At 45.9% G+C, this 17,034-nt stretch overlaps 1 protein-coding gene across 5 annotated transcripts in view; it reads right to left on the bottom strand.

Moving 5' to 3' along the window:
• The window catches only part of Ntrk3 (neurotrophic receptor tyrosine kinase 3), a 424,455-nt gene that overhangs the window by 201,293 nt on the left and 206,128 nt on the right, over window positions 1–17,034 (bottom strand). For all 5 annotated transcript variants that reach the window (XM_078051196.1, XM_005320115.4, XM_078051195.1 and 2 more), the window contains one exon: window positions 2,312–2,500. In XM_078051196.1, the coding sequence (XP_077907322.1) occupies window positions 2,312–2,500 (189 nt within the window). The remainder of the gene's footprint in view (window positions 1–2,311; window positions 2,501–17,034) is intronic.

Genomic DNA, 17,034 nt, shown 5'->3' with positions numbered 1-17,034 from the left:
AGATTCCTCCCATCCGGAAATGTTGCCAATAACCTGAACTCCGGAGCTGCGGTGAACAGAGATGACGCTGCGATCGTATTCTGAACTGGAAACCCAGAGATCCCACTAATGGGAACGCAGGTGATCCTCATTATTCACAGATTCTGTGCTTACAAATTCCTCTGCTCTTTAAAGTTTATTTGCAATCCTAAAACCAGTATTTGAGGTGCTTTCACGTGGGTCATGCCCAAAGTGGCAAAAAATTTGAGTTATGCTCTGGGCACATTTCCAGCTGAGGCTGACCAAGGCCACATTCTGCCTTCCTTCTAAAAAAATTATGTATTTAAATTGGCAAATAAACATTATACATATTTATCACTTATGACACATTGTTTTGAAATTCTTATTTCAGTTTTCATGTTATAAACAAGTATCTTCTTTGTGGTCTCTTCCAGGCCACATTTTCTTTTTTTTTACATTTTGGGGTTTTTTTGTTTGTTAATTTTGTTCTTTAAGATGGCTGCCAAGCATGGTTCTATACTGTCTTGTATTCCTAAACACAGGATGAGTCTCACAGAGGAATAGGTAAGTTTTGAACAGTCATGAGTTATAGCTGTTGGCCATTGAGTTCAATGTTAATGAGTCCACAAAGCATCTTAAATAAGGCCTCTTTAAATGGAAACACACATACAACACAATACAGCAAGGTTATGTATTAACTGGCTGATAAAACGTGACCAGAGGCTCACAGGATCCTCACACTATATCTCCCCTAGGAAAAATGGTTCAGTGTTCTATGATTCACTGTTTGCAGTGACTTTACAGAAAAGAACTACCTCAAATAATGAGAATCAACTATATATACTCAACAGAGCAACAGCTAAGTCTCTGTTCAAATATCAGTAGCATCCTAGAAAACTCAGTATCTACCCTAGGAGGAGCTAGGACCACGCTACCATCACAGGATGGCCACTCCCAGGCCAGGCCAGGAATAAGTCTGATCTGAGACAAGAGCTTTAGCCAAAGGAACCATTCTTTGCACTGTTTCCCACTGCTTATCTGTAATACAGGTATCTTTCTTCCTTGCTTAACCCAGACACCAGCTATCCTTCCTCCGACACTGACAGGGAGCCTTTGATAAACTCTGAGGCAGACTGTGGAGGATGCTCAATGTTGGGAGGAAAATGATGACCTTATGTTGACTCAAGCCTAGTCTCTCCCATGGTGGAGACCCTCTTACGAAAAATCAGAGCTAGAGAAATGGAAGCGAAGGCTGATGAGGTTTCCAAATGTCCAGGCTGGTACAGGGAAGACCCAGCAGGAGCAGCAAGGGCCCTGTGAGTTCAGAGTGTGGCCCAGATGCAGAGAGCTCAGCCCAGAGGATGAGCAAAAGCAGAATTCACCTCTTCCTAGGCCTACCCTGGGACTGACTGACAAGAGAGCTCACTGCAGGCAGCCTGGGGCAGGAACCAGGATCTCACAGCCTCCTAGACCTTCCGAATTCCTGTCCACAAGGTAAGGCCTAAACCTAGCTGATCACTTGGGTCCCTTCCCGCTCTCACGTAATCACTGGTGTCTGTGCTGTCCAGGGGCCTCTGCCTGCTCTCTTGAAGCAGTGGATTGTTTCCGGGGACAGGAGCAGTGGAAGGGAAGGGGTGTGCATTGGTGTTGCTGCTGGAGCCAGGTTGGACATGGAGACCCAGCAAAGGAAACACTGCTGGGCAGAGGGATAAGACACTGCAGCTCTAAGGGGTTAAGGGGAACCTAGCAGGGCTGAGGAGAAATGTAAAGAAAGGGGCTGGAATGAACAGGAGGTCAGAGATGAGGAGGAAGCAGGTGGCCTAAGTCCTCTGGTCTGCGATGGGGAGGTGACGGTTGCTGTGCTCCAGGTCTCAGAGAGTGAGCATTCGGAGCACTGGAGGGGCAGCTAGGTACTCACCGCCCTTCATTCCCTTCCCCTCTAGGGGAGGCCCAGGTGGAGGCCCTAATGACCTCGGGGGCTGTTATGTGGACAGTCAGGTTTTGTGCTCTAATTATACAAGCCAGGTCTACAGAGGAGACCAGCCTTATTTGTGTCTGCGCCTTACTGGGAACACCTCTCCCTAGCCAGGTGAAGAAAAGTGGGAACCAGATTCAGCCCGACAGCCCTCCCTTCCCCAGGGAATCTGCCCAATGGCTATCTTTCAAGTTTTGAGACAAATAGGGAGGGTCTGTTTGGGGGACATTGGCAGGTGGCAGGTCATCCCAGAAGGTTCCAGAACCCCACTACATGGTCTGTTGCCACACTGCCCTTCCCACCCAAGAAGGGACAGAATTCTATTTCCGTACTTACACGTGTCTGGCTTGTGGCAGTTATGTCCCTGACGGAAGTACTGAGGATTCTCAATGACTGGAATGCGGGTCATGCCGATGACAACCGTGTCGGGCCCGGCGTCCAGCGATGAGGGTGTGGTGATGCCATGGTTGATGTGGTGCAATGGGCTGGCGGAGTCCTCTTCACCACTGATGACAGCCACAGGACCTGCACACACCACAAGAGACATGGCAGCCTGGTGAGGTCACACCCAGTCATTCTTAGCCCTGCCCACCAAGCCCTCAGTATTTCTCCCACTACAGTCTCCGTAAGAGCAAAGTCCTTTAGGAGGGTACACTTCCTCCAAATGTGCTGAATTCTGAATTGAGAGAATCCTACCCAAATTCTCTTAGGAATTAGCCATCCATTAACCATGGAAATAGCTGCAAAATAAATATCAAAATGACTGTGATATAAATTATCTTCACTTCTTCCCAAATCCAAATTAGTTCAAAATAATACAAGTTTAAAATCAGCTTCTTATGTAGCAATAACAGGATTTAAAAAAAAAAATGATGTAGCAGTAGTTTGTACCCTGCCCCTCCTTTACGTGGGAGCTTTAGAAACTAACAACACTGGGTTCCACCCCCAAAAGATGTGATTCAGTTGGTCTGGGGATGCCACCTGGCATCAAGATTGCAAAAGCGTTCCAGGTAAGTCCCAAGCACAGCAAGGTTTGAGAACCTCTGATTAAGGGGTGCAATCCCAGAGGAGTGGAACGGGTCTCCCCGTTCTCTGCCATAACCCTCCCTCATTCACAGGTAGAGACCAGTATAGACCTGGGTCTAACCTGAGTCAGGTTTCACTCATGACAGTCACAAGGCTCTGCTGCTATTAGCCTCCTGGTGGCTGGCTCAGCTATCCCCCTCTTAACAGATTCATACTGCCCCAATGGCTTCAAAGAACATCCTGTGCATCCCCACCCATCCTAGCTCTGCCATTTTGTAGCCCAAAGAAGAAACCCAGTGAATAAGGTTCACTTACAAGCGCAAGTTGACAAAGATAATTAACACTGCAGTCGTAGCAGAACAATGATTCTTTTTTGTGGTGTGATTTTTCCCATACATACAAATAAAACTCCTGTAAAGGGAATTAGCTGTGACTGTTTGTGGCTTCATACGACTGGCGTTTTAAATGGCTGCTTTGCTAGATGCCGGGTCCCTAGACAAAGTGCCTGCTGTGATTTGGTTTTGCGGCTTGAACAATATTTCCACTGCAGAAATCCATTACATCTTACTGAAGTTTATGGAGAGAATATTTCCCATCAAACAGCGAGGTGAAGCGCCAATGAGGCAGAACTAAATGGAAGACTGGTAAATGCAAACCGAGACCCTGAATTCCACTCCGTCAGCACAGACAGGCTTATTCCAATCCATGACAAATGGCCGACCGTGTTGGGAGACCATGTGAAAAAGTAGCAATGAGACCATGTGAAAAAGTGGCTGCCCACTCATCGCGATAACCACTCGCCTCGCGAAAAGAAGCCAGTGCCTGAAAGCACCGGGGAAACTTTGCGAAAAACTTCACAGTGACTTCCAGTGAGAGAGGGGGAAAACTAAGCACTGGTCCTCGCCATTAAAATACAAAGGAATAAAATAAATATTTGTTCACAAAGAGAAAGAGGAAGAGAGGAGACAAGGTGAAAGGAAATATGATATATCACAACTGCAGAAGATGAAAAGTCAAAGGACAGGGACTTAGAGAAAGGTACCACTCATGGAACTACAGGGGCAAACCTGATAGGAAGTCACTTGTGCTGGGCAAGCTCTGTTCTTAAAGGGATAGGAAAGTCAAGAAGGCTGGAATTTATTCCTAAAGAAACTGAATCCACCATCGTGATGGTGGAATGTGATGGTCATCATTATCCAAAGTACCCTGTATGAAGACACGAATTGGTGTGAATATACTTTATATACAACCAGAGATGTGAATGTATGTGTAGTAAGAATTGTTATGCATTCTGCTGTCATATATTTTTAAAAATCAATAAAAAAAGAGAAACTGAGTCCAGAAAATTCAGGGAGAGCTCAGATGAACCATGAAGTGAGCCTCTATCTTCCTGCTCCCAAAACAACAGAAACCATGTTCAGCCCAGCCTACCAACCCAATCTCAACTGCAGGAGAGAGAGTAGAGATTCCTTCTCTAGAGAAAGTCACAAGGAAGATCCCCACAGCCAGATGCAATGGTGTACACCTATAATCCCAGCAACTCTGGAGCCTGAGGCAGGAGGATTGAAAGTTTAAGGCCAGCCTCAGCAACTTAAGGAGGCCCTAAGCAAGACCCTGTCCCGAAATAGAAAATAAAAAATGTTGGGGATATGGCTCAGTGGTTTAGCGTCCTTGGATTAAATCAAGAAGAGGAGGAGGAGGAGAAAGAGATTGACATTTCTGGATCTCCCAAAGAAAAGTCAAGTTCACTCTGTGACTATGGCACTATGAAGCCTGCCAGTGGAAACAGCCCTCCACCCCATGCACACAAGGCAGGTTCTTATTAGCTATCTAGTGCTCGGCTCCTAACTATGAAGACACAGCACAGGATCACCAGGTATTTCAACAAAGCTTCAGCATTTCAGAAAGAGAAAGAACAAGACAAGCAGACAATCAGGGACCAGCAGGAAGCAGAAGATTTAAAACATATATACTAATATCCTCAGAGAGGCAAACGAAGACACTGCATCTGTAAAACAAGGCAATTCTTAAAGTGTGAACAATAAGATGGAAGGAAAGAATGCTTGGGAATTATAATCATCGCAATTTAAAAGTCAAAGGAGAATGGAAGATTAAGTCAAGAAAAATCTTCCAGAAAATCAGAGAGGGAAGAGGTATAAATAGGAAAGAAAAGAAAATTAATGTTCCACATAGAGATCACACATATGATTAAACAAAGTTCCAGGGTTAGAGGAGAGAATACGAATAGAAAATATGGAAGGGAGAATGAGAAACTTATGGAAATTTCCCCAACTTACCGACCCGGTTCCCAGCACAATTAATACATGTGCTAGAGTGCACATTCTCACTCACACACATCAGGAAACAAAATTCCAAAACGCCAGAACAATGGGGAGAGAGAGAAGAAGCTCAGAGTTTCCAGGAGGGAGGGACAGGTCACATTTATGGGAATAACAGTCAGATGTATATCAGACTTCCAAAAAGAACAGCTCAGAAAGGCCAAGGAAGGTCTCCCTAACAATACCACTGCTGCTTCTGAAGGGAGTAATTCCTTCCCAATGTCAATGGACAATTATTCAACTTGGAATTCTACACACACAGAACAGGCAGGTGGGTCCTCGTACACATGAGCGGGCACACACACATATGGTTCAGGTATGAAATGTCCCCAACGGTTCATGTGTGGTTGGCGTGGTGCTCCATGTTTACAAGTGGGGCTCTGGGGAAGTGGCTGGATGATGGGGAAGTGGCTGGATGATGAGGGCTCCAAACTCCTCAATGCATTAATCCATTCACAGTTCATCATTGAACAAACTCTTGAGAGATGGTGGAAACTGTAGGAGGCGGGAATGGGGTGGAGGACGTGGGTCACTTGGGGGTGTCCTTAAAGAATATTTCTTGTCCCCATCCCTGTCTCTTCCCCCACCCACCCACTCTTTCTCTCCTTCCTGGCTGCCACAAAGTGAACAGCTTTCCTCCACCACTCCTTTCACCATGGTGTCTCAGCCTTACTCCAGGTCTAAAAACCATGAAGCCAGCTGGCCGGGGACTGAAACCTCTGGATCAGTGAGTTGTGAGTCTCCTTTAAGGGTTTTTTGTGTTGTTTTTTTCAGGCATTTTTATCACAGCGATGAAACCAAACTCTATGTATGTATGTATATGCATGCGCGCACACACACACACACACACACACACACACACACACTGTAAGGGCAACAGAAAGTTATTCTGCAAATATGTAAAAAGTCATGTCATTTGTCTCCTGTCTTAGGAAGGACTAAGAGTCCATCAGGAGGAAGGACTCCAGCAAAACAAGGGGAGAAACAGGAAAAAAAAGTAGTGGAGTAGCCATCTCAGGCCACAGGGCCGTGGAAAGGAGGTGTCTTGGGGGGCAGGAAAAGAACACAGTGGCAAAGGCAGGATTCAAGCCAGGCCATCTCTCTCGCTCCAACACTCACAGTCTTCACCGCAGCCACATTGCTTATCATACCTGTTGACCGTTGACCACAAGAAGACAAAAACCAAATATTGGCACTCCTCCCCACCCGTTTCTGTCCTCAGCATCATGGGACATGGGTTGTTACAGTGACTTGGAGGAAGGACATAGAATAGGAAGAAGATGTAACCTGGGACTTCAACCTTCGGGAAATGCTGTTTCTTCAAATCTACTCTCATGAAGTCCATGGAGAGTGGTCAACAAAATTTTCCAAGATCCCACGATCTAAAACAGTCAGCACTTCCTTTATATTATTTTAGATTTGGGGAGAGGCAGAGTAACAATCACAGGTAAAGGGTTCTGCACCCAGGCTCATAAGTCATGAGAAGGAATGAGAGCAATTTCACCAGAGGAAAATAGCAAACTATGGTAAGTTGAATTAGCTGAAAAAATCACGATGATCATGATGATTTTATTATTGAGATATTACAGTATTGAGTTCTAGAAATGTAGCTTCTTTAATCTTATAATGTTTTGTGAGGTTGGTACTATTACTGATCCTATTTTAAAGATGGCAACATTGAGGCACAGAGCAGGAACCTGCCCTAGGACATACATGCCTAGCAAGGGAATAGTGTTATGGTTTATATGTAAGGTTCCACCCCAAAAGCTCATGTGTAAGCAATGTAAGAATTTTCCAAGGTGAAATATTATGTTATGAGAGGTGTGACCTAACTGGTGGATTAATCCACTGATATGGATTAACTGGGCAGTGATTATAGACAGGTAGGATGTGGCTGGAGGAGGTAGGTCGCTGGGGTCATGCCTTTGGGGTGTGTATTTTGTCCGTGGTGAGCAGAGCTGTCTTTCTCCCTGTTGGCCATGTCCTGAATTGCTTTCCTCTTGCACACCCTTCCACCATGAAGTTCTACCTCACCTCTGACCTAGAACAATGGAGCTGGCCACCTGTGGACTTAGACCCCTGAAATGATGAGCCAAAAGAAATCTTTCTCCCTCTAATTGTTCATTTAAGGTATTTTGGTTACAGTTGACTAAAACAAGTTGTGACATGGAATTCAAACTCACAGCCTGGCCCCCAGAGACGGGGCTCAGAGCCTTCACCCCTCACCACCTGCCCCAAAGTGCAAACTGTGGGAGAAAGCATTTGTTCAAAGAGACACTTGGTCAGTTCTGGAGTGTCACCTTCCTCATGAGCAGCTGCCTTCCATGGCAGGTCCCCAAGACTCTTGACCCTTGAGAATTGGGACAGGACTGAGTCTCCTCACTAAACTCACCCACGTAGATCACAGATAACTCATCACCTCGACCCTCCCCAGCTTTGCTGAGCATTCTTATTCAACTATATCCACCCCAGAAAAGAGCACTGGGCCATCAGACCATCATCCAGTCTCCAAGGTCGTCGTCTCACTCACCTCTGCTCTTCAATGAACTGCATTTCTTAAAATAAAAGCCAATAAAAAACATGCAGACTGACCACTTCCGAAGATGTGCAAGGAGAGCCCTGAAGCTGGTCTCTGCCTGCCTATGTCTGAGCTCCTCAGTGGGCCAAGCACCGGGGCATGACAGGACTTCCTTGGACGGGGTGGTTCCTGGTATTTAGCATCCCTGGACCTGGACATTAAAAGCCAGTCTCGGGTTCAGCAATCATAGCAAATGGCCCACGCTGTGCGCGGTACTGGTAATGGGGGAGGCTGTGCATGTGACCTTCCACTCTACTTGGCTGAGAACCTAAAACTGCTCTAAAAATGAAGTCTAAGAAGATAAAATTAAGTAAATGTTTTTACAAATCCAATCTCCCCACCCTATACACACACACACACACACACACACACACACACACACACACACACACACATTTGCACACATCCCTTGGGCTGATTGAGGTTAAGTACCACTAATAGAGGCAGCGGGATTTCACTCCAAGAACCAAATCCCCTTTCCAGCTCTGGTTCTCAGGCCACTTGCCTCAGACAAAACCCACAGACCTGGAGGGGCCTCTAGGGAGGAAGCATTTCTTCTCACTTTACTCATCACAGGGAAGAATTTATTAAGATACCCGAAGAGGAGAAGTAATAGGAGAGGATGGGGAAATCACTGCTGGGGGCTCGCCTCTATTTTCTTGGAGCTGCCCAGGTCTAAGACAGGTCAGGAAAAGGAGCCAAGACTGCTCTCTTCTGAGCTCTCCACGTACAGACTGCCTAGCACCTGTGGACGGCCGCGCTGCTGTTGCTAATCCATTTCCAATTACACAATTACTTTGTTATGCAGCACTAATATACGGAAAGAAAGCAAAACATCCTTGGAGTCTTTCTGGTAAGTTCAAGCTTTTGAGAGAGCCTCTCAAGGGAATGCAGTTCTGCTCAGATACTCACATCACATGTTTCTTCTCCAAAATTGCTATCTTTTTTTTTTCCTTCTGACCTGTGATGGGTCTTAGTCTTCCAACCATACTATGGGGGAAACAGGCATCTTGCCCAGCAGGATGGTCTACCACCTGGTCTTTCCAGAGCTCTTCTCTCCCCATCCCTTCCAGAGGGAAAAATAAGAAGGAGATGCAGATAGATGGGGGAATGACTCCAGTTTTCATTAGAGGTTGATTCCATGGCGGAATCTAGGTTTCCAGGGGAAGCAAAAACCTCTGATGACAAACTAGAAGGGGAACTTCCCTGCCACCAAGTGAGCGCCAACCTGACAGGCTGAGCCCCCCTCATCCAGGGGAGAGCAGGGACTGTAAGTCACCAGACCAGGAGAAGGACTTCCTGGGAATCTCTATCTTAATCCCATGTCTCTAAGATCCCCTTCCATTCCACCATCTCTCTGTCTTACAGAGCATTGACAATTCTTAGAAATTTGGCCCCAAGATAGTAAATTGGTACAACCACTATGGAAATCAGAAGGTTCCTCAAAAGACTAGGAACAGAACCACCATATGATGTAGCTGCCCCACTCCTCAGTTTTTATCCTAAAGAATTAAAGTAAGCATAGTAGAGCGATACATGCACACCCACTGTTATAGCAGTACAATTCCCAGTAGCCAAATTATGGAACTAGACTAGATGTCCATTGCCAGATGAATGGATAAAGAATATCTACAAAATGGAGTATAATACAGCCACAAATAAAATGAAATTATGGCATTTGCAAAAAAAAATGGATGAAACTAGAAAGCATATGTTAAGTTAAATAAGCCAAACTCAGAAGGTTGAGGGTTGTACGTTTTCTCTGACATGTGGAAGCTAGAGGATACAAAATAAAAGAAATGTGTGTGTGGGAATCTCATGAAAATAGAAGGGAGAACAGTAGAAGGGTGGAAATCGATGGGGTGGGGGCCAGTAGAAGTAAAAGGAAGTTACTAGGGAATAAAATTGACCAAATTATATTGTTACATTGTGTACATGTAGGAATACTTAAAAATGAATCCCACTATTATGTTTAATTATAATGCAATGATAGGGGCTAGGGTAGTGGCTCACCCTGGGTTTGATCCTCAGTACCACATTTAAATAAATAAAATAAAGGTATTATGTCCAACTACAACTAAAAATATAAATATTAAAAAAAATTGTAAAGAAAATCTCATGAAAAACAACAAGGAAAAAGAGGAAGGAAGAAGAAATGTGGTCCCAAGAAAATCCAGTCACTGGTCAATACTATGGAATCTGCCCAGCCAAGGTGTAGAAGTGGCTCTTCTCCAAATACTGAAAGGACAATTTGGGTCCCCAAGAATGCTGGGATCTGTGTGGTTTATAACAAAAGGGAAGGAGGAGGAAAAAAACAAACTAACATTTATTAAATACCTATTATATACCAGGCATGTTTCGGGCATTTTGTTCTGATCTCATTTGATCCTCAAAAACTATTGTTATTCTCATTTGATCAACAGGAAAACTCATCCTCCAATTAGCTTAATTAGTTTCCAAATTCCACTTAGCAAAGGAGTGATGGGACTTGCACCTAAAGCCATATTTGTCTCCAAAGTTTGTCCTCTTCCCACCACACTACCCATGTTCTCAACAGTATGGCTGACACCAAATGGTTTTGACAAACAGAGCTAGGTGTGAACACATGAGCCTCTACTAAGAAGGTGAGAATCTGACCCAATGCAGCTAAAGAGAGATTGCCAGAGATTGTCAAGATTGGACCAACCCATGTAAGATAGCATCGGGCAGTCGAGTCCAAAATCTACGGCTGAATTATAAAACTCTGGAATGAGACTCGCTCCTTCCTTTACCCTTACACCTCTCAATTCAGAAAACCCTTTTTGGAACTGCATTCACCATGATGGCTTTTCACCACATTTCCAGGCACCAGGGAGAACTGTTGTTTTCTGCACCCCCCCCCTGAAGAAGGGCAAAACCCCATCTCTTTCTTTGAGTATGAGAAGTGATCAGCAGGGAGGAGCATCTCTTCCACATGGAAGCTTTAGGACCCGGGATGTCTCCTCTCTTCCTGTGTTGGCATTTTCAGAAGTTGAGGCAGAGCCCCAGGCTACCACTCACAGTCTCAGTGAGGTCGATATGCAGCAGAGGACCCCAGGCTTTGTTGTTTCAAGCTTTGTTGAACACATGGCTTTGTTGTTTCAAGCCATGGAGCTGGGTGAGGGGCTGTCAATCATCCCTCCATATTTAACAACATTACTTTCATCTTTTCATTTAGACAGTTGCACGCTTCACACCATCTTCAACAAATCCCTACAGAAGCACTTTGTGCAAAAGATGGTGTGTGGTTCCTAACGATGCAATCCATCTTAAACTGCCTCCTCCCACTCTCTATCCTAAAGCTAAGCTGCGATTTTCAGTTCTACGTGGAGCCAGATCATGACCACCTAGACAGGACTTGGGAAGGGAAAGAAAACAAGCCTGGATGCGTCTCATGCTTTTTTAATGTGTCAGAATGAAGCAAACAAGCCAACCTTTGGATTAAGAAAATGAGTTTTTAAAAACCTCAACCTTTTCCTACTGATAAAAATCAAACATTGACATGTCCCTGGTGGGCAAGAGCTTCACATCAACAAATCTGGGAGCAGGAACTCATAAAACTGAATAAGTGAAAGCACAACAAACACAATTAAAAACCCAGCCATGCTCAGAGAGGGATTCCATTTACTGTCTCATAAAAAGATCCTGGTCCTCAGAGGCAAACAAAGGAAAATCAATTTCTTAATTTTTATTGGCAGATGTGGAACAGAAGCCAAGTGAACATGGGCTGAGCTCAGGAGCATTCCTGGGGACAAGTCGTCATCCTCAGGACTGGCTCCTGGACTGGCTCCTGGGGGCCCTCTCTCTCTCCTTCCTCCAGCTTCCAGACAGGCCCTGCCCACTGGCACTTCTTAGGCACAGAAGGTCCTGTAGGCCGCCCAACAAGACATGCCCTCCTTGAATCATTTCTCAAAAGATAAGCGTTACTCTTCCAGAAACCAAAGGCATTGTTCATGCCTCATGGCATTCACAGATTCGAGGTATCACCTGGTGATTGCTTATCAACCAGCCTGAGAACCCACTCCTAAGGAAAGGGAAGGCAGGACAAATAGGGTGTTCCAAATACTTGGCTTCTCTTATCTCACTTAATCATCACAACAACCCTGGGGGTGGATCCTATTGTCCCCTGTGATGCAGCTGAGGAAACTGAAGCTCAAAGTCTTATAATCTGCCCAAGGTCACAGTGTTTATACATAGTAGAGAGACCCACAGGTTTCTGACTTCAAAGTTTGGTCTTATCCCACTGCCCTGTGCTGCCCAGTCTTCCAACATTGTGCTTCTTACAGGGGACAGGTATGAGAGGTCAGCCACAGTCTCCTTCCCACCCCCAACCTTTACATTTTTACATTCATTTGCCAGCCATCTCATTTAGGAGAGAAGCTCATGAGATTCCCAGGAACCTGAGACCACAGGATGATAGCACCAGGTTGTAGCTGTCAGGGACAACTGCAAGTCCACAGGAAGAAGCAACAGGGGTCTCAGAATGAGGATGAATGCACACAGCCTGGAGGAAAGACAACCATGACCAACCTTCTCCAAAGACGCTGCGTGCAGGTGGTGTTTCAGCACATCCCAAGCGTTTTAGCTTTTTTTATTGCTGTGACCAAAACACCTGACAGATAACCACTAGAGGAGGAAATGTTGATTTGGGCTCAGTTTCAGCGGTTCAGTCCATGGTCAGCTGACTCCATAGCTCTTGGCCCAAGCTAATCCGAACATCATGATGGAAGGGCATGCTGGAGAGAAGCTGTCAGCAGCAGCTAGCACCCAGGAAGCAGAGAGAGAGATCCATTTACCAGGGACAAAATATAAACTCCCAAGGGCAAACCCCCAGTTAACCACCTCCTCCATCCACACCCGACCTGCCTACAGCCACCACCTGTAGTCACCACTTACAGGTGGATTGATCAACATTTATAAATCCAGCTCTAGCCACTGTGTATGGCCACAGTTATGCCCAAAGAGAAGCCTTTCTTTCCCCTAAAGGTTTACCCATAACTTCCACCTCAATGGGAAATGGAAGGAAATGGAGTCAGTGGAGTTCACGCTACAGTGGTTGCGTTCACGCTGTGCCAAGTGCTGCCATGTTGGATCACTGATGGCCCCAGGCCCTCCACCCGTCCCTCCTGCCACTTTTCACACTAACTGACTATATTGCATTATCAAAACCAAAAGAATGAGAGCCCAGGTTCCTGTGGGCTAAGCACAAATGGAAGTAACTAAAATCTCCCCAGCTGATGCCAGATGGTTTCAACATGAAGCTCTTTCACTGTGGTGGTGGTGGTGGTGCTGGGGATCGAATCCAGGGCCTCCCACATGCTAGGCTAGTGTTCCACCACCAAGCTCTATCCTCAGTCCTCAACATTAAGTTCTTTTTAAGTTAAAGTGAGTCATGACCAGTTAGATGAGATGGAGATGAGTGAGGCAGAGGAGAAGAAAACCAGGAGGAACCTGTCATCCTACAGGCACCAGCTGACATATGGGAACTTCAATTAGAAAGTTACCCACAGCTGCAGGGCCCTCAAATATTATCCTAGTATGCCCAGGGTATGCTGGAAGAAATTCTTTTCACAGTATTTCTGGGCACATGTGGAATGATACCAGGACATATGGCCTAATTTCCTTCTCCAGAATGATGGCCTTAAAAATTCTTGCCACAAACCACAAGAATAATAGTTAATGCTTGCTGAGCACTGATTGACCACCTGGCATTCTACTGGGTTTTATGTACATGTGATCTCATCCAACACTCACAGTGGCTCAGCTAGGAGTGTCCCATAAATAGAATCAGAGAAGTTAATCAATTTGCCTGAGGTCACACAGCTAGTAAATGGCAGCATCGTGATTCTAACTGGAGCTGTAGGACTCCAGAGTCTATATTCTTAATTTCACCTCTACATGCCTCAAGGTACATAATTATAGTGCCTTATTATAAGGTGCATAATGAAAACACTTTTGAACTACCATGCCCTTAAATGTAAGATGACGAGATAAGGCCTGAATTTTGAGTTGGAGAAAAATCATGGGAGTCCAGGGCATTAGTAGTAATGAGGTAGAAAGCTCATTCCCAAACCCTGAGATCCTGAGCATTTATACACGGCTACCCTGGGCACAGACTGTATCACCTCACATCAGACAAGAAAAAATATTTTTCCCTTTATAAAAATAAATTCTCACTGAGCAGGCATGAGTCTCTTGGGAAAGTCAAGTGGGGGGAGGGTAGTAAGAGTTAAAGATCACAGAGCCTTATAGGATGGAGGACCTGCATGCCGATCATCCAACAGATCTGTAATACATCATGGCTACAAGCCCCTTTCCTGCCCAGGAACTTAATCCACCACAAGAGGTATTCAAAACAGAGACTAACTTCCCCACTTGATGGATGTGTTAAAGTGAACTACTACACATTCAGGGGGAACCGGTCTTCTGGCTTCTAGTCTGGTCCTCTTTTGACTACACGTCAAATTTCCTCCTAGAAAAATTAAAGGTGGCCTTGCTTCCCAATGTCCCCCCTGGGTAATAGTACCCAAGTTGGCCTTTCTGGGAGCTCCAAGGATTCTCCACCAAATAGGCCTCTGTAGATGTTCACAGATTTCAAGACTTTGATTATGAATCCCCTTCCTAAGAGTAAAACTCAAGGGTGACTTATAAACTGTGGGGCACACACACGGTAAGAACAGCACCATGAGCCCAGACATGGGGGAACTGTGCCTCATCAAAGCTGGGCAAGGTTGGCCCTTTGTGTATCCAATTACCTCAAAAAACACAGATTCCTGGGCTGCCATTCCTCTGTGGCCCCTGGACTAGGAACTAGAGTCCTCTGTTGGTGGCCAGAGAGTTCCAGGGCCCAGAAGTCCTTCTGCTGAGGGCTCTGTGTGTGCCTGACACTGTACACCCGCTCACTGTAGGACACGGCCCTAACTTGCAGGTGGAGTCTCCTTTACAGGTGCTTCTTGACTGCTCTGTGGCCTCTCACCTGTGGCTCACTGGGCTAAGGGCTGGCACCCACTCATCATGGTCAGCCCATTCCCAGACCCAGCTACAATCAAGCACTGGGTTGTTTCCAACCAAGATGGTATGTCCACGTCTCAGAGCCCGTAATAGGAACCCTCCACTGGGTGTGCACCCCTGGCAAGGCTATCTCTGTGGATAAGGCACAAAGCGGTCCTCTGACATTTTACTTGTAGAAGTTATGCCATAGGCCAATAGTATGATTTTCATCAAAACACTGCAATTTCAGAAAACGTGAGGAAATTACTTCTACATTGGCGTGTTTCCTGTAGTTGGATTGTTCTGGGGCGTCCACACTCGTCTCTCTCCTTGTACGTCCCAATTCAAGCTCCTTAGTTGGTCTTGGAAGTCTCTAGATCATAAACCCCTAGAGGGCGGAAACTCTTTCTTGTCTATTTTTTTATTTATCTTTTGAGCCCCTAGGAAGGTTCCTTTAATAGAGCAAGAAATTTAAAAATATGCACCGTCCAAGCGCAAAGCCAGACACAGCCAAACACGAGCTCCCCTCCAGGGCTGCTGTCAGCCAGCTACCACCACTAACTGGGCAGCTTAAAACAGCAGGAAATTGTTTTCTCATAGTTCTGGAGGTCTAAAGGCTGCAATCAAGGGGTCAGCAGGGCCACACTCCCTCAGAGACTCCAGACAGACTCCTCCCACACCTCCTCCCAGCTTCTCTTGGCGATTGACAATCTTGGCGTCCCCTGGCTTGTCATCACCCAGCCTCTGTTCTTATCACATGGTGTCTTCTGCTCTCTGTGTGTCTGTTTCTGTGTCTCTTCTCTGTATATAAGGTCACAAGTCCCATTAGATTAAGGCCCACCCTACTCCAGTATTACCTTAATTTAAATATATATACATACACACTTTTTTTAACCTTTTTTTTAAAATTATTTTTATGTGGTGCGAGGATCAAACCCAGTGCCTCACACGTGCCAGGCAAGTGCTCTATCACTGAGCCACAAAGACTTGTTTCCAAATAAGGTCACATCCACAGGTATGGAATAGAGGGGATAAGACTTTAATTTAATTTACCCCTTTTTTAATGGTACTGGGATTGAACCCTGAAGCACTCCACTATGGAGCTACATCCCCAGCATTTTTTAAAAATTTTGAGACAGGGTCTCACTATGTTGCTGAGCCTGGCCTAAAACCTGCAATCCTCCTGCCTCAGCCTCCTGGTTTGCTGGGATTACAGGTGTGTGCCACTGCACCCTGGTCAACTTATCTTTTGGCAGGACATCGCACCTTCCATTTGTACAACTTTCAGCATCTAGGTCTGAGCGGCAGTGGCAGGCTTAGGGTCTGAAACCGCACTATAATGAAGAGAAGGGCAGAGGAGGCTGAGGTTGTGGGGTACGTAGGGAATTCACTCTCCAGGCATTTATCTCCCAAGGACAGTGACCCTGGGGACTATAGCAACATGCCTACTTCAGAGTCCTTGAGAGTGGGTTCTGTGAGCATAATGGTCCATGATTCGTTCCATACCTTCCAGACTGGCCATTCCAGCTCATGTGCTCACCAAATACTGTGGGATGTGCTGGTCCCTGAGCTAGAAACCAGGGAGGAGGAGGGAAAAGACCCAACCCCAACCCTGAAGAGGCCCCAGGTCTACAGGCAGGACCCACCAAAAGGCAACAGAGATATCACCTGTCATGAGGACCATGGCATAGGTGTGCTGGGGGCAGTGAGGCCAACACCTGAGGGACGCTAACCTTGAGCTCCATCTGTTTACACCTTCATCCCTGCTAAGTCCTGCTTGCCCAGCCCAAAGGCCCTGCCTGGCCTCCTGCCCCCAGAGCCTGTCTCCACTTCCTCAGGGTCTGTCACCTTGAACATCAGCCACCGCCTCTTCTCCCCACACACCTGGACAGCAGTTGGGCAAGGGCCTCAGAAGCCTCTATTAGTCTCTTGGCTCACTCATCCCTTCCACAGACACGCTGTAAAAATGATATAAGCATTTCATTTGAACAGCTCTGCAGCAGGAATGACGAGGGGACAGAAGGTCGATTGATTTCAGCATGTGAAGGTATGAACACAACACCAAAATCAATCGGAATAGCACCGCATCAGCCCGGGCTCTCTTCCCT

The sequence above is a fragment of the Ictidomys tridecemlineatus genome, chromosome 5 (genome assembly GCF_052094955.1).
Source record: "Ictidomys tridecemlineatus isolate mIctTri1 chromosome 5, mIctTri1.hap1, whole genome shotgun sequence".
Lineage (NCBI taxonomy): Eukaryota > Metazoa > Chordata > Mammalia > Rodentia > Sciuridae > Ictidomys > Ictidomys tridecemlineatus.
This window is presented reverse-complemented; position numbering and strand designations above follow the sequence as displayed.